General features: G+C 42.3%; 1 protein-coding gene across 14 annotated transcripts in view; it reads right to left on the bottom strand.

The window, feature by feature from the left end:
• The window catches only part of PIWIL2 (piwi like RNA-mediated gene silencing 2), a 65460-nt gene that overhangs the window by 37022 nt on the left and 8691 nt on the right, over positions 1-19747 (bottom strand). For 12 of the 14 annotated variants that reach the window (XM_061593307.1, XM_061593306.1, XM_061593303.1 and 9 more), the window contains 5 exons: positions 18195-18273; positions 17959-18079; positions 15856-16023; positions 13725-13835; positions 9242-9359 (listed from right to left, as the gene is read on the bottom strand). In XM_061593307.1, coding sequence (XP_061449291.1) covers positions 9242-9359; positions 13725-13835; positions 15856-16023; positions 17959-18079; positions 18195-18273 — 597 coding nt within the window. Of the gene's footprint in view, positions 1-9241; positions 9360-13724; positions 13836-15855; positions 16024-17257; positions 17363-17958; positions 18080-18194; positions 18274-19747 lie in introns of those variants that run through there. The other 2 variants (XM_061593313.1, XM_061593315.1) reach the window with 2 other exon arrangements.

Below are 19747 nucleotides of genomic sequence, written 5' to 3'. Positions count from 1 at the left end.
GAGGTCTCCCCTCTCGCAGCTTCTGGCAACCGTTTTCAGAAGCGTACTGCCTCAGACTATGGTGGCAGAGCATAGTCATCACAGCTGGTAGTCACTGATAGCCTTATCCTCCTTGAATTTGACTACTCTTCTTTTAAAGCCATCCAAGTTGGTGGCCATCACTTCCTCTATGGTGGTGGAACTGCGTGAAGAAGTACTTTCGTTAATCTGTACATAACTTTCCAACATTCAGCTTCATTGAATGTCCACCAGTTCTAGTGTTATGTGAGAGGAAGAAAAACTTCTTTATCCGCTTTTTCCATAACGTGCATAATTTTATACACTTCTATCATGTCACCTCTGACTCGCCTTTTCTCTGAACAAAAAAGCCCCAAATGCTGCAACCTTTCCTTTCACTCCATCTCCTTGATCATACTAGTTGGCATTTTCTGAACCTTTTCCAACTCTCCAATATCCTTTTTCAGGTGAGGCGCCTAGAACTGTACACAGTATTCCAAATGTGGCCGTATCATAGATTTATAAAACAGCATTATGTCAGCAGTTTTATTTTCAATACTTTTCCTAATAATCCCTAGCATGGAATTTGCCTTTTTCACAGCTGCCGCACACTGGGTCAACATGTTCACTGAGCTATTCACCATGACCTCAAGGTCTTGCTCCTGGTCAGTCACCCCCAGTTCAGACCCCATAAGCGTATATGTGAAATTAAGTTTTTTTGCTCCAATATGCATAGCTTTACGCTTGTTTACATTGAACTGCATTTGTCATTTTATTGCCCATTCACTCAGTTGGAGAGGTCCTTTTGGAACTCTTCACAATCCCTTTTTGTTTTAACAACACTGAACAATTTCGTATCATTAGCAAACTGGGCCACCTCACTGCTCACCCCTAATTCTAGGTTATTTATGAACAAGTTAAAAAGCACATGTCCCAATACTGATCCCTTGGGGGGCTCCACTTTCTACTGTCTTCCATTCGGAGAACTGTCCATTTATTTCTACCCTCTGCTTCCTACTTAACCAATTCCTGACCACACGAGGACCTCTCCTCTTATTCCATGACTGCTAAGTTTACTCAGGAGTCTTTGGTGAGGTACCTGGTCAAAAGCTTTTGGAAAGTCTTAAGTACACTATGTCCACTGAATCACCTCTATCTATAGGCTTATTGGCACTCAAAGAATTCTAACAGGTTAGTGAGTCAGGATTTTCCCTTATAAAAGCCATGCAGGCTCTGCTTCGGTAAGGCTTGTTCTTCTACATGCTTAATTTATCTTTAACAATACTTTCTACCAGTTTTCCCTGGACAGATATTAACCGGCCTATAATTTCTAGAATTCCTCCCTGGATCCCTTTTTAAAGATTGGTGTTACATTGGCCACTTGTCAGTCCTTAAGTATGTAGGAGGATCTGAGGGACAAGTTAAATATTTTTGTTAGAAGGTCAGCAATTTCACATTTGAGTTCTTTGAGAACTCTTCGGTGGATGTCATTCAGACCCACTGATTTGTCAGTTTTTATTTTGTCTAATAAGCTGAAACTTCATCTCTCATCACCACTATTTGCCCCAGTTCCTCAGACTCCCTTTCTCCAAATGGTCGTTCAGGTTCAAGGATCTGCCCTATATCCTCCACTGTGAAGACAGATGCAAAAGATTCATCTAGCTTCTCCGCAATCTCCTTAACCTTCTTTAGTACACCTTTGACTCCCTTATCATCCAAAGGTCTAATCGCCTTCCTAGATGGTCTCCTGCTTTGAATGTATTTAAAGAAGTTTTTGTTGTTGGTTTTTATGTTCTTAGAAATGTGCTCCTCAAATTCTTTTTTAGCATCCCTTATAGTCTTCTTGCATTTCTTTTGCCAGAGTTTGTGTTCCTTTTCGTTTTTCTCATTCAGGCAAGACTTCCTTTTTTGAAGGAAGGCTTCTTGCCTCCAACAGCTTCTTTGACTCTGCTCGTTAATCACTCTGGCATCCTCTTGGCCTTGGTGGTATCTTTACAGATCTGCAGTATACATTCCAGTTGAACTTCTAATATTGTGTTTTTAAACATCTCTGAAGCATTTTGGAGTAATTTTAACCTTTGGACTTTGTTTTTCAACTTTATCTTTACCAATCCCCTCATTTTTGTGAAGTTTCCTCTTTTGAAGTCAAATGTGACCGTGTTGGCCATTTACATCCATGTTTAATTTAACAGCACTATGGTCACTGTTCCCAATCAGTGCCACAACACTTACATCTTGTACCATGTCCTGGGTGCCACTTACTACTGAACTACAGCCCTTTTCCTGTTGGATATATAATTTTCCTGCAAACCATTTCTTACTTAGGATAAGATACCAGTGTATAGCATGAAAAGTTTTGATAACTATAAAATTGAACATAATGCCATTACAGTTAAAATAAACTTTGTTGTCTTCCATGAGTACATTTTGGTACCTCTAAAAATTTGATCAGCAAACACCGCTCAGTTCTGAAGCTGAAATTCAGTTCACTGACCTGCTAACATGCATGCTATCTCCAAGATTACATTCACAGTTCATAGTACATATCATTTTGCTGTTTTTATACTTGCATCAGTATGTTTCACATTCTTCCTTACATCCACAAAATGCATCTCTGCAGGATTCTGGGACTGGATCAGTTGTTTCAGTTCTCCATTTTCAAGTGTCCATTTCATATCTTCAGGACTTGGAATGACAGCAATCTGTGTATAAGCTTGCTTTCACACCATCCTGTGATAATGAACGCTTTTCAAATGTTGTTGCAATGCAGCCTGTGTTGAAAGCATCAATTCTGGCTTTCTTATTGTGAACATTGTGCATGGAATTTTATTAACACTGTATTGCTGTGATACAAAGGTGACTGATGCATTTTGGTGTCCTAACTTTCCTTCAGTAGGGGATGAAGTTAGGGATTCTGAGTAGAAGAGGGAATTGTCCTCAAGGCCAAACCCAGATGTACAGTACTAAACTCACTCACCCAGGAGAAGCCCATTGTGCCATTATCTCTCTGGCTAGAGGATGTAGTTTTACCCTCCTCCAACACTTAGGGCTTCAGCTTATAAGCCCTAGCAGAACCACAGTCTCCCCTGGTTTGCTGGAGTCCATGATTGCTGAAGCAGGCTAGGCTCCTTTAAATGAAAAGACTCATCTCAGCAAAAGTGGAGCTAGCAACTGAGTTAGAGCTACAGTTCCCATTTAAGGCTGAGTCCCAAGGGTGACTCTACTAAAACAACTGAGTTCTGTTCTTATAGAATCTCTAGGCTGAGTCCTGCATGGAGCTGTCCAGGGTGCTATTGTGTTGCTACTGCTAAGGCAATATCTTAAAATAGAAAATCAACAACTAGGTTCTCTGATATCAGATCAGTCACCTAAACCGTTCTGCAAAAAAATTCTATAAACACATTCAAAGCAGGAGACCATGTAGGGAGGCGATTGGACCCTTGGATGATAAGGGAGTCAAAGGTACTAAAGAACTATTAAGGAGATTGCAGAGAAGCTAAATTAATTTTTTGCATCTGTCTTCACAGTGGAAGATATAGGGCAGATCCCTGAACCTGAACTAACATTTGCAGGAAGGGATTCTGAGGAACTGAGACAAATAGTGGTAACGAGAGAGGAAGTTCTAGGCTTAATAGACAATATAAAAACTGACAAATCACCAGGCCCGGATGGCATCCACCCAAGAGTTCTCAAAGAACTCAAATGTGAAATTGCTGATCTGCTAACTAAAATATGTAACTTGTCCCTCAGGTCCTCCTCTGTGCCTGAGGGCTGGAAAGTGGCAAATGTAATGCCAATCTTCAAAAAGGGATCCAGGGGGGATCCCGGAAATTACAGGCCAGCTAGCTTAACTTCTGTCCCTGGAAAACTGGTAGAAAGTATGATTAAAGCTAGATTAACTAAGCACATAGAAGAACAAGCCTTGCTGAAGCAGAGCCAGCATGGCTTCTGCAAGGGAAAGTCCTATCTCAGTAACCTATTAGAATTCTCTGAGAGTGTCAACAAGCATATAATAATAATAATAATAATAATAATAATAATTTATTTCTAGGCCGCCTATCTGGCCGAATTAACGGCCACTCTAGGTGGCGTACATAGACTAAAATATAACATAGAGTAAAATATAACATATAATACAAAACAACAATAAGTATACTCAATCCAAACCTACCCCCATCATACAAAAATTTAAACTAAATTAGACAGAGGTCTCGAATGCCTGCCTAAAAAACCATGTTTTCAGTTCTCGGCGGAAGCCTGTCAGGGAGGGGGCATCATAAGATCATAAGGCAGAGAGTTCCAGAGGGCGGGGGCCACAATCGAAAATGCCCTCTCTCTGGTCCGCACCAGCTTAGCTGTTTTGACTGCTGGGACTGAGAGAAGGTCTTGGGAGGCTGATCTCATTTGGCGGCCTATCTGGTGATGCTGAAGGCGTTCCTTTAGATAAACTGGACCAAAACCGTGTAGATAGAGGTGATCCAGTGGACATAGTGTACTTAGATTTTCAAAAAGCTTTTGACAAGATACCTCACCAGAGACTTCTGAGGAAGCTTAGCAGTCATGCAATAAGAGGAAAGGTCCTCTTGCGGATAAGGAATTGGTTAAGAAGCAGAAAGCAGAGAGTAGGAATAAATGGACAGTTCTCCCAATGGAGGGCTGTAGAAAGTGGAGTCCCTCAAGGATCAGTATTGGGACCTATAATTTTCAACTTGTTCATTAATGACCTAGAATTAGGAGTGAGCAATGAAGTGGCCAAGTTTGCTGACGATACTAAATTGTTCAGGGTTATTAAAACAAAAAGGGATTGTGAAGAGCTCCAAAAAGACTTCTCCAAACGGAGTGAATGGGCGGAAAAATGGCAAATGCAATTCAATATAAAGAAGAGTAAAATTATGCAAAAAATCTTAATTTCACATATATGCTCATGCGGTCTGAACTGGCGGTGACCGACCAGGAGACAGACCTCGGGGTTGTAGTGGACAGCACGATGAAAATGTCGACCCAGTGTGCGGCAGCTGTGAAAAAGGCAAATTCCATGCTAGGGATAATTAGGAAAGGTACTGAAAATAAAACAGCCGATATCATAATGCCGTTGTATAAATCTATGGTGCGGCCACATTTGGAATACTGTGTACAGTTCTGGTCGCCTCATCTCAAAAAGGATATTATAGAGTTGGAAAAGGTTCAGAAGAGGGCAACCAGAATGATCAAGGGGATGGAGCGGCTCCCTTACGAGGAAAGGTTGCAGCATTTGGGGCTTTTTAGTTTAGAGAAAAGGCGGGTCAGAGGAGACATGATAGAAGTGTATAAAATTATGCATGGCATTGAGAAAGTGGATAGAGAAAAGCTTTTCTCCCTCTCTCATAATACTAGAACTCGTGGACATTCGAAGAAGCTGAATGTTGGAAGATTCAGGACAGACAAAAGGAAGTACTTCTTTACTCAGTGCATAGTTAAACTATGGAATTTGCTCCCACAAGATGCAGTAATGGCCACCAGCTTGGACGGCTTTAAAAGAAGATTAGACAAATTCATGGAGGACAGGGCTATCAATGGCTACTAGCCATGATGGCTGTGCTCTGCCACCCTAGTCAGAGGCAGCATGCTTCTGAAAACCAGTTGCCGGAAGCCTCAGGAGGGGAGAGTGTTCTTGCACTCAGGTCCTGCTTGCGAGCTTCCCCCAGGCACCTAGTTGGCCACTGTGAGAACAGGATGCTGGACTAGATGGGCCACTGGCCTGATCCAGCAGGCTCTTATGTTATTAAACAGTGATGGCTAATAAGAACTTTGCATGTGGAAGTGTCTGTATAGTTGCTAAGGAAGAGGTACTGCCACAATCTGTCAGAACATAAAAATGTAACATAGCCTCACAGTCATGCAGTTAAGCATTTGTGGACTTCTCATATATTAATGTTCTTTCTTTCTTCATATGTTCCTGATCTCATTCAAAGTTATGTGGAAGTCAGAGTAGGAAGTTGTGTCAGAGCAAAGGCACCAAAACATCATTGTGTTGTATCCCTGCAAGATATTACAGGAAGAACATTTGATGCATGAAGCATAGGTCTTGTGTCACCTTCTTCATAGGAAGCCAATAAATGTTACATGCAACTTTTTTAGATCTCACTTCAAGTGGGTCAGCAAATGCTCCAGCTACCACAGATGCCTTTGTCAATTGTTGCCTTTGCCACTAGTTCAAAAGCTAGAATGGTGCCAGGTTTGCCATGCTGTCAGCTAATGTCATGAAATTCTTCCAGTCTGCAAGGGGAGTATTTCCATGTTCTATCACTAGGCAAATTCATCTGGCATGTTTTACTCAACATTATCTGGCATCACTTTCTATGGACACAATGCTGTATCAGTCAAATACAGTATCAATTCTTTTGTATGCTTGGCCAGAGTTTAACACTGAGGCACAGAACAGCTGGGCAAGATCCAGTAGTGTAGTGGCAAATTCGTAAGTGTCACTGTCACTGCCGCCACCACCTTTTTTGCCACTGGCTTGCGAATAAAATCCTTGTTAACACCTTCTCCCACAACAACAGACATCCTCTAGGAGCCAATCAGCATGAAAGGGGGGAAAGGTAGCTACTGAGAAGAGTTTTCACAGTGGCTGACTCACCTCCTTTCACTCAGATAGGCTCCACTCAGCAGGAAAGGACAGGGAAGCATGTTAGAAGACTCTTCTCAGTGAATGACACACTCCCCCTTCATACTGATTGGCTCATAGGATGCTGGAGACATTGGAACCCTGCTCCCCAAAAAGTAAGGGGTCTAAGGCCCTGAGACCCCAGACAACCACACCCTTGGCAAGATCTCAAAAGTCTTTGACACAGAGGGAATCCAAAGGAAAATATAAGGGCTTGCAAATCAGTAAGACAGGCCTGCTGGGTTTTGAAATTAATGTCTTCTAGGCAAATCAATATCTGTAGTCAACACATCTGACAGCACAGATTTCTGTCTAGTTCTCAATCATCAATTTGCATGTGCAAGTGACCAAAACAGTGTGAAAAGCTCATGTCATAACACCTCTTAAAGATCAACCTAATTCTGTCCCTGATAAGCAGCAACAATATGGTGTAAAACAACGGTCACCAACACAGCACCCCTGGGCAAAGGCCTTCAAAGAAGCCACTGACTCTGAGCTTTCATTTTAAAAAAGTCTCTAGCTCTCATAGAAAGGAAGCAAAATTTGAAATATTTTATGAAATTTGAAATAAGCAAAATATGAAGCAAAATGTGCAGGTCCCCTTCTAACTGATTTCTGTGAAATGAGCCAGCCTCAGTGTTCCTGCCTGTCAGTGTTTTTAATCAAGGAGTGAAGTCAGAGCTGTGACTGATAACAGTTATCTGCTTCTGTTTCTCTCCCCTTTAGTGCATCTGCCTTATTTTCTAATCCTTGCAATCTCCTTAGTTTGCACTTCCTTTTTTCCTATGGATGCATCTTTCCGTACTGCATTTATTGGATCAGGTACTCTCTACAAGTTATTTTCTGCATCTACTACTATACAATAAGCATATGTGGATGTTAAAGAACCACCTCCCACAAATGACAAATGTGAAAACTTTGCAGAGAGGTTTAGACATGTCTCCTGCTGTGCAAGAGCTGATGTACACACCCTCATTAAGAATTCACTGTATAGTTAACAGTACAATGGTATAGATGTCTACTCCAGAAGTAAGTCTTTGTGTTTAATGGGGCTTACTGTGGGTACAGGATAGCACTCTCTTCCTTGGTTTATTTAGGATTGGCACTGGGGAAACCACAGGTCTTACATCTTTAACAGCTATATCTCCACAATCAGGACCAGCAAGACATAGCTGACTTCCCATGGTAAGCATTGCGAGGGGAGGGGGCAGCAGCAATGACCTCTCTCTAATTGTGTTATGCCATGCCTCCCTCAGCAGGCATTTTGTGACTGATACCCACAGCGCTTTCTCAAAGTTTGGAAAGTGACCACTAGCTGAAAAAGGTTGGCGAACCCTGCTGTAAAATGTCTGTCTGCTTTAGGAATGTCTTCTTTTCCTTCTGTTTATGTCACCAGAGTATATAGGGAATCAACGGTTTTGTGATAGGTTCATCTTGCAGAGCAAGCTATACAACATGGTTTCACATGACATAGTCCTCTTCAATGAATTGTAATCGCAGATTAAATTATTATCAGTGCACAGATGAGTTAGGTAGACTGCCATTGCCAACTCTGCATTGAGGGCAACAATCCACTTGACTCATTTGTATGCAATGCTTCACTCTTCTTGAACCTAACACAAAGCAATTTATCACGTTGCTGAAATTCAGCATAAAAAAAGATTAAGCACTTTCAATTTCACAGCTTGAAGTTTCATGAATATATAAAATTTGAACAATTTTAAATTTATAAAATAAATTCCATAACTTTTGTTTATGAACAGAATTCATAGTAATTCTAGTGAAGGTGGCTACAAAATAGACAATATAAAAAAACTTCATAGGTTTAATACTGTATACAATAACCAAAAGTATGAAAATTGATGATCATTTTCCAAGATGGCAGCCATACTGAGCAAAAAGTTGAGCAACCTACCTTTTGTGCACTTTGTGTATGCTAGTTTCGCAGCATGTTTTCTAGTTCAAGTAGAAAATGAACATGTCACTCACCTTTAAACTGAGAAATACCTTGAAATATATAGAAGGTGCTCCAAAAGGAACAATCACCCAGACAGCAGCCTATTAGGAAGGAGGCCTATCCAAAATTCTTTCTATATGCTCTGTGAGTTACATCACTTACATACACCTGGGCATCCCACGTCCCCACCCCCACCCCACAAATCTTTTATTTGGAACCAATTTGCTCATTCCTCCAATACAGGAGATTCTTCACCCAAAGGAGGAGGATTTTTGTTCATAACTGTCCCATGCAGAAAAAATCCACAAGAGGAGACAAATGAAGATGTGCATGTGGGAGGGTTAGAATATAAACACCTAATACAAACATCTTTATATAATATAAACAAATGATCTCCACTATGCCCCCTCTATGATGAGCTTCCGCCGGGCCTTGAAGACCTGGCTCTTCAGGCAGGCTTTTGGGGTGGGTTAGGTTTTATTATTGTTTGAGATTTTTTAATACTTTAATGTAAATTGTATGTTTTTATGTTGTATGTCGCCCAGAGTGGCAGGATAACCAGTCAGATGGGCGACTAATAAATTTAACCAATCAATCAATCAATCAATCAATCAATCTTAGGCTGCTTCATTAGGCCTTACTTGAGACAACTTGATCGGCAAGTAGAGTATAGATCCATCAAATGCTGTAACCTCTCCTGTCACTGATTTATGTTCCTTCAACATTCCCAAACGCATACTCTTACATTCCACACTGGGGCTGGAATACAAGAGTGTAGAAGAGAAATGAAGAGTTACAAGGTGCTGGAATGTATCCTCATTAGGAAGAGGAATTTGTGTTTCCATTCCAAGCCCAAGAATTTTATAGACCAGAGCTCACAAAATGATCAAGTTTAAAGAACATCAGAACAAATACAAGTCAATAGCAAAGGTTCTAGCAAATTTTATCAAATCATATACAAAACCCCCAACACTGACATGATAGAAGCAACTCTATTCCACATGCTAAGCAACGGTCTTGACTGCTACCCTGCCTAGTGGATTCTTCAAATCAAACAAACTATCTTCACCCTGGAACAGAAGCATAAAGATAAAAGGGTCAATTTGATTTCAAGAATCTTCTGGTACAGAAGAAAAAGATCAGATTAAGTAACTCATATTCTCCAATCAGCACATACACAAAAGTGCAAAAAAAATTTTTAAATGTACATTTGGTCTGTGGGAGTGGAGTGAACTCTTTTATACTTTATAGCTTCTGGGAAGGTGAGGCTATGACTTTAGAGTGTAGAGTCTGCTGGTCTGTACTGATCCTGTCTCCCCCTTTTCCTCACCTCCCTCTGACTGTAGGTCACCTCCAGCTGAACCACCACCATCACAACCCCTGACAGCATGGGTGATAGCCAGCTGAACAGAAAGGACCCAGGGCATGCTGCTAGAAGGAAGGCAGTCCCGGTGGAGGTACTGAGGCCTGTGCCAGCCAGCAATGAGTTGACCCTCTCGATGCTCCTGTGGAGACACTCCCGCAAACCCAGCCTCCCCAACCTGATGTGCACATTGTTCAGCTGCTCATACCAGAAGTGCCTGTTGAGCCATTTCTCTCTGAGGTGTCAGTCAAGCCTCTCCGAGTGGTAGAGCAGCAACTGCAGCAGCCACTGCCAGTAGAGGTACCAGCCAAGGATACACATCTAGTCCTCCCTGTGACTGTGCCACTGGAGTTCACATGGAGCCCGCAAGTTAAATATAAACTATTTATTACATTTATATCCTGTGCTTCCTCCCAGAAGGAACCCAGGGTGGCAAATAAATGATAAAACACTAAATACATCTTTGAAATATCTTAAAGATACCTTAAAAACATATCTGAAACATCTTAAAAACATGTTAAAACCAATTCCAACACAGATGCAGACTGGGATGTCTCTACTTTAAAGGCTTGCTCAAAGTGGAAGATCTTCAGTAGGTGCCAAACAGACAACAGAGACAGCCCTGTCTAATATTTAAGAGGAGTACATTCCAAAGGGTAGGTGCTACAACACTAAAGGTCTGCTTCCTGTGTTGTGCGAGATGGACCTCCTGATGAGGTGGTATCTGCAAGAGGCCCTCACTTGCAGAGTGCAGTGATCAACTAGGTATAAAAAGAATAAGATGTTCTTTCAGGTACCTTGGTCCCAAGTTGTATACAGCCTTATACTCTAAAACCAGTATCCTGAACTTTGCCTGGTAGTTGGGTGTTCTCTGCCTGGTAGTGCCTTCTGGCTTGGTGTGGCTAGGTGCCCAGCAGACAATTCTCCAACTTCTTGCAGGCAGTTACTGATGCTCTAATGTTTCTTTCCCTTATGCTTCCCTCATAAGACTACCTGGTGTTATACAGCCCTCTAGTGATTGTGCCAAAGAGGACAGACATCCACAGACATGCTGCTTGGAGCATTTGCCATGCTTCCGGTGATTACTCCCCTCACCTCCCCAGATTCTGTTCCACCCTATTCCCCTTCCATGCCGCTTCTGAAGGCAACCCCTAAGTGCACTGTGACACCAGTGAACTCACAAGTCACTTCCTGCAACTTCTCTTGGGAGGGAGGTCTCTAGGGTAGTGGAGATCCCCCACTGAACCTCTTCCTCTCAATCCTCCTTTCGGTGGCAGTAATCTCCCAATGACAATGGCAGCAGCAGAGATGGGGTTTTAACAGCAGTGACCATGCTGACACCAGCATGAATGGTACTCCTGACCACAACACAAACACACCCCACTGCCAGACTAACCAATAGGGGTGTGGGACCTGATGGGGAACAGGAGGATCAGGATTTGGAAGAAGGGGGTGCACATTTCATGTTTGTGGCCTTTACCTCACTGAGCCCCTCCCCTGGACAGTGGTAATGGTGTAGCTTCAGGTTAAGGATGTGGTGGCTCCACATGTGTTTACCTCATCACGTTGTCTACAGAGTTCATGTATGTGCCTGGTAGGTGGCATGTTATGACTGGTTACTGTTTGTGGTATTTCTAAGGACACTTTGTGCTGTTCTGTATTCCCTGTGCTCAGGCTAGCTCAGATGGTTGCAGCCCCTCTCAGGGGCTCCAAACAGAGCTTGTAACAGGAGTAAATTACACTGGTTTATCTTAAACTGGTGTAAATTACACTGGCTTCCTATAGTTTGGATTGCTCTGCACCTTACTCAAAATGTGGAGTATGAAGATACTTATGCCAGGCAATTTACAGTATTAGGGGATGATAATCCCTGTGTACATAGCATAGACATATATGACACTCAAATTCAACATACTTTTTTCACCTAGATGGCATGTTCCTCTCTCAAAGATGGCAGCACAAAGCCTTGGCTGTTTGTGGATTGCTCCTTGCCTTCTTCTGATGATGTCGAGACCCAGGGGACCCAGGGGGGCCTGGAGCAAGAGGTGGGGGAGCCTCAGGACCCTTCCCAATGCAGAGTGACTCCGAGGGGGAGGGCACACCCCCAGCTCCGCAGATGGGAGAGATGACAGATGGGGAGGATGCTCCTGAAGATCTGGGGGAGGGAGACATGCCCAAACACTCTCCGATTCCCACAGGAATGTTGCCCGCTCCCACAGAGACCCCTCCTTTATTGAGCGCCCCAGGAGAGCCGTTGGAGCAAGATCTCAAGTGCGACAACTCCACCCCCCCTCAGGAGTCCTTGGCTGGCCCTTCAAACGCCTCCCCGCCAGAAACGTCTCCTCGCCCTTCAATGGAGCTGGCACATGAGGAGTCTAGACTGTCCGATGAACAGACGTGTGCACGCCCTCTGTCACCCCGTGCGCGACGCTGAGAAAAGAGGCTTGGTCAGAAGGAGGCGCCGCGCAGGAGTCAGAGGTTGAGAGCGAAAACCTTCCCTATTTAAGCCTGCACCCCCGGTTGCGGGTTGCTGAGTCAACTGCCCTTACATGCTGCAGAGTAAGCATGGTATCGATGGGAGTTGGGAGTCCAGGAGCTGAAGGATCACAAGTTTCCCACTAGTGTACGAGAATATCCTGAATCTGCTGTCGTTTTGATCTGACCGTTTCACCTCTCTACTCAAACTACTCACACAATTTACTACACTGTTCTCCATCCTTACGTCCCCAGACATTGTTGGACTACAATTCCGATCATTGCTGTCCACTGGCTGAGGTTGATGGGAATTGTAGTCCAACAACATCTGGGGACCCAAGGTTGAACAAGACTACTCTCCTACATACTGGGAAGGAGACAGCTAATTGCCTTGCTGGAAGGTAAGCGTCAGTTAAACTCTAAGAGACCTGTTGTGCTTTGGCAGTGTAGAGTACAGCAGTCTGGAGCTATCACTCTTTAGTATTGGGCATATTCATGATGTTGCTTGTACAAAACAAAGGCAAAGGGACTGCAATTCTAAGCATGCTTACTCGGTAGTAAGTTCCATTAAACAGAGAATCTGAGTGGATTGCTCTGGAAATTTCCTAAATATCATAAATATAATTTTATATATTAACCCAGTTATAAATGATACTTTTTGTTGTTAAGCAGTAAAAAGGATTACATTTCAATGAGAATCACATTTCAATTAATCCCAAAGTGTCTGTTCCTCAGCCCACACAATCGCCAAAGCCCATGAAAAAACACATGCACACCTATAGCTTCAAAATTTCCAGAATTTTCATCTTTCATGGGGGGGGGGGGGGATCTGCACCCGTAACAAAACTTCAGTTGAGTAGCTGCAGCATTTGCAACATGAAACCACTGCCATTTTACAACATAAAAAGAATATTAGGATGGTTAATGGTCACAGTCTACCGACGAATCACACTGATTAATTTGAGCCAGATGTGCATCACAAGTTCTACGCCAAAAGCTCATTTGGCTTACATACCATTTTCACCTTTTCAAGGTTTCTTTTAAACTTGGATTTGAAAATTCAAATTAAGCTGCTTAAAATCCCAAGCACCAGGAAATAAATGTTGCATGGACTACTTTTTGAGGACAAGTCTTTTTAGGCATACCCCCCCCAAAAAAAGAGTAAAGATGTGGATTGTTTATATCTGTCTTCAGCTACTGAAATTCAGGTTATCCCAAAAACCTGTCTGTAAAAAAAATTCAGCCCTTTAACAGCTGAGAGGAATGATAAAGTGAAGAACTACTACCTGAATGTCACATGATATTGGTATACAGCTTCGTTTTGACAATGTATTTTAATCAGGTTCAGTGCCAAGGGAACAGGTATTCCTTTTGAGCCTTGCTTCATTAGTGGTTCTCTGAAAGGATGAAAGTATACTTAAATTAAGCCTCTGTAAATTCTTTTAAGAGAAAGGCCTAACATTTGTTGTGTTCTGAAACTGACCAGAGTTAACAATAAACCAGGATCCGTGCTTTGGAGGACAAGATGCACTGACTTGAAGAGGAAAAGGGGAAGGCAGCAGCTGCTTCCTGCTCAGGCACATCATGCTAAACCATGGTTTAGTGCAAGGGTTGCAAACCTTTTTGAACTATAGGGCACATTTTGAATTTGAGTGTGCTGGGGGCACCAGTCACAAAATGGCTGCCATGGGGGCATGGCATAACACAAAATTAGAAAGTAGTAGTGGTGAAGCTTTTCCCATAATTGTATCCCTATAGAATCATAGACTTGGAAGGGGCCTATAAGGCCATCGAGTCCAACCCCCTGTCCAATGCAGGAATTCAAATTAAGCATACCAGACAGGTAGCTGTTCAGTTACCTCTTGAATGCTTTCAGTGTTGGACAGTCCACCACCTCCCTAGGAATTGGTTTCATTGTCATACCACTCTAACAGTTAGATCGTTGACCTGTTGAATTTCTGTCTGCCATACACCTGTTAAAGGCACAAGAACCCTGTTCTTCCCTAATGCTAACCTTAAACCAAAGCCTAGGCTGCCAAGCAATTCACTTATCACAGCACTCATTGGCTAACAACACTTGACAGGCAGGAGCAGCCAGGCTGGCTCATTTCACACAAATCACTTACCTGTACATTTTGCTTCATAAATTTCTTTCTAGGAAAGCTAGCGACTTTTTAAAAATGAAAGCTCAGATTATGGGCTACCTGCTGGGAGCACCACTGAAGGCCTTCGCCAGCACCATGGCACCCACAGGCAACTGGTTAGCAACCTCTGGTTTAGTGTGATGTATGAACATGGCCAGTATGGTAAAAGAAGAGTGCTCCCAGTTTCAATGAACGTTTAGTAAGAAGTAAATCTCAGCAAGTTCAGTGTAACTTTCTCTGAAGGAAGTGTGGAGAGGACTGAAATAGCAACTAATGAGGAGCTAGAACCACTTTTTAATCTAGAATGGCTGACAATATTGCTAAAATGTTGAAGTCTAACTTCTATTATTTACACAACTGCTTCAATTAACAAATAAGGCAAATGTTTGTACTTCTGGAACACCTAGCAGCACCAAAACTGAAGATTGATCATGCCTCTGTACAATAGAAGAGGTTCTGTAACTGACACAAGATACATTTTGAAAACCTTCCAGTTTTTCTGAAGAGAGTTAGTACCTTGAAAACGGTCCGGAAACTACAACTTATACAAAATGCGGCGGCTCGACTACTTACAAACAGTCGTCGCCGGGACCACATCACGCCAGTGTTGTTCAATCTACACTGGCTTCCAGTTGTTTTCCGGGCCCAATTCAAGGTGTTGGTATTAACCTTTAAATCCCTATACGGTCTCGGCCCAGTTTATCTAAAGGAGCGCCTACAACGCCACCAATTATGCCGCCTGACAAGATCGGCCACACAAGGCCTTCTCTCAGTCCCGCCAACCAAATCAGCTAAGTTGGCGGGAACTAGAGACGAGGGCCTTTTCAGTGGCGGCCCCCACCCTCTGGAACTCCCTCCCACAAGATCTTCGGCACGCCTCTTCCCTGAATATGTTCCGCAAGGCCTTAAAGACCTGGCTTTTTCAACAGGCTTTTGGGACTTCTGGGGAGGCTTAATGTTCTTATGATCGAAATGCCTCCTACCCTGTATTGTTGTTATCATAATTTATATTGTTATATTGTATTTTATTGTATTGTATTTTGCTGTATTTTACTATATGTACGTCGCCTAGAGTGGCCATTGGCCAGATAGGCGACACATAAATTAAATTTTATTTTATTATTATTATTATTACCATTCCAGACACATATTCAGAAGCTTTATTTCCAGCAACACTTTTAAGCAGATTGATGCTTTTTAAAAAAGGTAGTGAAGGAAGAGTATGCCAATATGATCAGCCATTATTCCTTTGTTAATACCAGCTTTCACTTACTTTTTCTCCAAAAGGTTCTCAGAAACATCTGAAGAAATCTCTGATCTAGGGTGTTCCAGTGGTGCTGACTGCAGAGCAGCAGAGAGGTCTACACAGGCCCTGCCAAGTCCCACGGCTGCTCTTCTAAGACCAACAAAAGCCATTTCACTTTCCCCAAGCCCAGGTACTCTGAATAAATGTAAAAAAGCACAAAAATTGATTTCCTTACCAGCTTTCAATCAGTATGAGAGCTTGCTTTAAAGCAAAGCCCAGAGCCTGACATATTTTACAACAGAAACTTTCTCCCATACCAGTGTGGTGCAGTACATTGTTTAGATGAAGAAGACTCATGTCCAAATTCCCATCACCCAAGGAGCTCACTGGGTAGTTTGGGACATGTCACACTCTCAGCCTGGCCTATCTCTCAGAGCTGTTCTTTGGAGAAATGAGGTAGGAATTGCACAACACACTGAACACTAAAGTGGTACAGAAAGTAACAACGCAGAGTGCAATTGAAGTGTACAACGTAACACTCCCACATTCTGGAATTATGATTCTCTATATAAAGCTTGCCTATTTGTCCCTTAAAGCAGCAGCCTCTCGGGCTAGAAGACTACAGAGTAACAGCATTATACAAATTATGACCACTGGTTCTCAGAATAAAATCAGATCCACAGCATTTTTCTGCTTAAATTAATGAAAGCAGTATGTGAGAAGTTTAAAACCTACTTGAAAACCAATACCTAGACCACTGAGTGCATTTCATTTCAGCCCCAAAGATATACAAACATAATGCATCTTCATTTAATTACTCAGTTGCTAAATGCAGCACATCATTTTTGTCCAAGGTAAGACATTTGTGGCATCACTGACACCTTGAGCCATTTGTTCACCTAAGCACTTGCCAACTTCTAATACCAGATGTCATGCCCTCATGCCACCCTACAGGTGCCAAGAACATGCTTCAGACCCACCCTGGGCAACTGATCTGGAACCCAATATCCCCCTTGCCAAGGCTGTGCAAACCAACACCAACCCTGCAAGGTAGATGATAGGCTGCCACCACCCCTTCAACTGGTTCAACTCTAAGTTAGGGGAAACCCAGAGCCCAGATATAGGTAAACCAAGGATTCCTAAAGACAAGAGCCAAACAGGCACTCCTTTCCAGAAGCCTTTGGTAAAGCCAAAACACACTCTTGGTAGTTTGTGGTCAGCGGTCAAGGTGCTGGATTCAGAACCAAATTGTTCTCACTCAATGAACACACCAGGTAATAAGAAGTAGCTTTATTAATAAAATATAAGTGCACAACTGACAGCAGCAAAACAATTCTTCAAAACCACACCCAACCAGGGGTTTAGGTAAAACATAAGAGAGGTCAGACACAACAGAAAAATAACAAACTAACTGGCCTATTCTACTTACTGAAGAGGTAGTTGTAAATCTCATCTCTCCTCTGAGAGACATTATCAGGATAGTAAAAGGCCATGGAACCCCACATGGATAACCACCCTTCCAGATGGAATCCAGGGAAACATCCAGGGGAACAAAGGCTATGGGTCTCATCCCCTATACTTAAGGAAAACCCCCCAGCAACAGTTCACAATGATTCAGCCAATCAGGGGCTTTCTGATGAAGTAATACTCCCGAAGCTTCTTCACTTTTTGCGCCTTGGCAGGCCCCCCTCCCTTCCTGATCTCAAACCTTCTCAGGCCCACATGGCCTTGAGTACCAGGCTCTCACCAGATAACTGAGATAACCAGGTGCTGCTCTTCAGGCCTCCTAATTAGCTGCAGCTGAGAAACGAAACTCAAAGTTTTCCACTCACACAGAGGCCCATCTCCTCCCAAGATGAAATCCCCACAATTCTCTGCATCGGAGCCATTTTACACAATCCATTTTAAACCAGGTGAACCAATGTTGCGATTTCATGACACCAGACTTTTAGTGCTGATCATTTTATTGATTTGTTTTCTGATGTGGATTGTTATTGTAATTTTAATGTATTGTAAGTCTGGATTTTAATATATTTTGATATCTCTTGTATACCACCCTGAGATTTTAAAAATGACAGCTATATATAAATCTTTTAATAACCATATTCACCTCAGGATCACTTTACTCACCTGCCACATCCCAGAAGTGGCCTCTCCACCTTGCTGTCTCCAGAAGGCTCTATTCTCAACTGTGTCTGCTGTGCTGGAAAGTCCCCTTTGAATTTGATTCCTCTGCTCAAAATGCCTCGGCCTGAATAGAGAGAATAACAAATAAGGTAAAAAACAAACTCTTACAGTTTTACATACTACCCAAAAATAAACATTACTGAAGTATGAGAAAGAAGTTCCAATAAGACAGGGCTTACCCAACGTAAGCTTTGGGGCCATCTCAAAGCCAAGTCCCCGAAACATGGAGGACAGAGTTGGAGTAAGTGTGGAACACTCCTAAAGTAGAATAGAGGACAGACTTCACTCAGTACACTGACTGGCTAAGCTTAAGGCCAACTGGAACAATTGCCAATAACAGACTCTTGAAAATTGAAATAGAGTTTTGCAAACAAAGAAATTTCAGCATCTAAATTGTAAGGTGAGTTGCAAAGCTGAAACAGTGCTAGCAGTTTCCCATCATGCTCAAGCAGTAGCATGATTAACCCTGTACCCAACACAAATCATTACTTCCAAGAGCTTTAGTCTCCAGAAAATAGCTAGTTTGAGGCAAGTTTTGTTAAAGGTACTCTGTCTTGAATTTCTTCTCAAGTTACAATTTGATTTTTTTAAAAACAAAAGACTCCAAAAGAGTATTCTAATCATTCTAAAAAGTTATACCTTTCTCAATGGGTCAGTACAATCTAGCCAGTTTTTAAAAGATGCAGGCTTTTACACTTTTTGCATCCTTACAAACATTACTGACCTGGCTTGCTTCCATACTACATCCCTTAAGTGCCACTGAAATCTTGCTTTTCCACAGTTCTCTTAGAGATGACACACTACAATTTAATATAGCACTATATTATCCACCAGTGACCTTCCTTGTAGAAAGATCATTCTATGATGTTAACTCTCAATTCCCATTCAGTGAAGGTCCCTGGCAACTTCAGTTAAAAAGCTTATTGCTTGTAGGTTTAGTCCATTTTATCTCCTCTTGCTTACTCAGCTTGAGGGGCCTAGTGATGAACAGTTCCAAGTCAGTTTTTGTTCTGGGAAGTGTGGAGGGGCTTTTAATTAATGACTTCCTCTTTTAAAAATATATATATAAAGTGAGAGAAATGCAGTACTTTCACTCCTACCTGAATAGTACTGTAACTGCATGTTATAAAAGATGCCTCAAATCAGATGGGGGGGGGGAGAGACAGACTGACACACATAGGACTGCAATAAGCTAGCAATGTCATCCACATGTTTCATAAGCAGTGAGCAACTGAAGTATGGCAACTTCAGAGTAAAGGGCTAGTGTGGAAGCAACCTTAACAGAAAAACTTGTCTTTTAAAATCATTTCCCCTTTTCCCATGGTAAATGTTTATTAAGCAACAACTATTAATATACAGGGCATAAGACAACTCACTCCCTATATAGAAAAAAACATTCCTTCCTATAAGTTACAGTGACCTCAAGTGTGCCACAGATCAATTGTCTAAGCAGCACTGTACACCAAAAGAGCAAGGGATCATGTTTTAATATAATCCAACAGGTGGTGATCAACTACTTTCCAACAAAACATCTCCACTGGAAAATGGAAATGGACTGCTTTCAAGTCGATTCCGACTTATGGTGACCCTATGAATAGGGATTTCATGGTAAGCGGTATTCAGAGCGAGTTTACCATTGCCTTCCTCTGAGGCTAGTCCTCCCTAGCTGGCTACAGCCTGCTCAGCTTACCCCTTCCTTGACTGCAACTGCCAGCTGGGGGGCAACTGAGCT

This window comes from Rhineura floridana, chromosome 12 (genome assembly GCF_030035675.1).
Source record: "Rhineura floridana isolate rRhiFlo1 chromosome 12, rRhiFlo1.hap2, whole genome shotgun sequence".
Lineage (NCBI taxonomy): Eukaryota > Metazoa > Chordata > Lepidosauria > Squamata > Rhineuridae > Rhineura > Rhineura floridana.
Note: the sequence above shows the minus strand (reverse complement) of the source record. Positions and strands in the feature narration are given on the sequence as shown.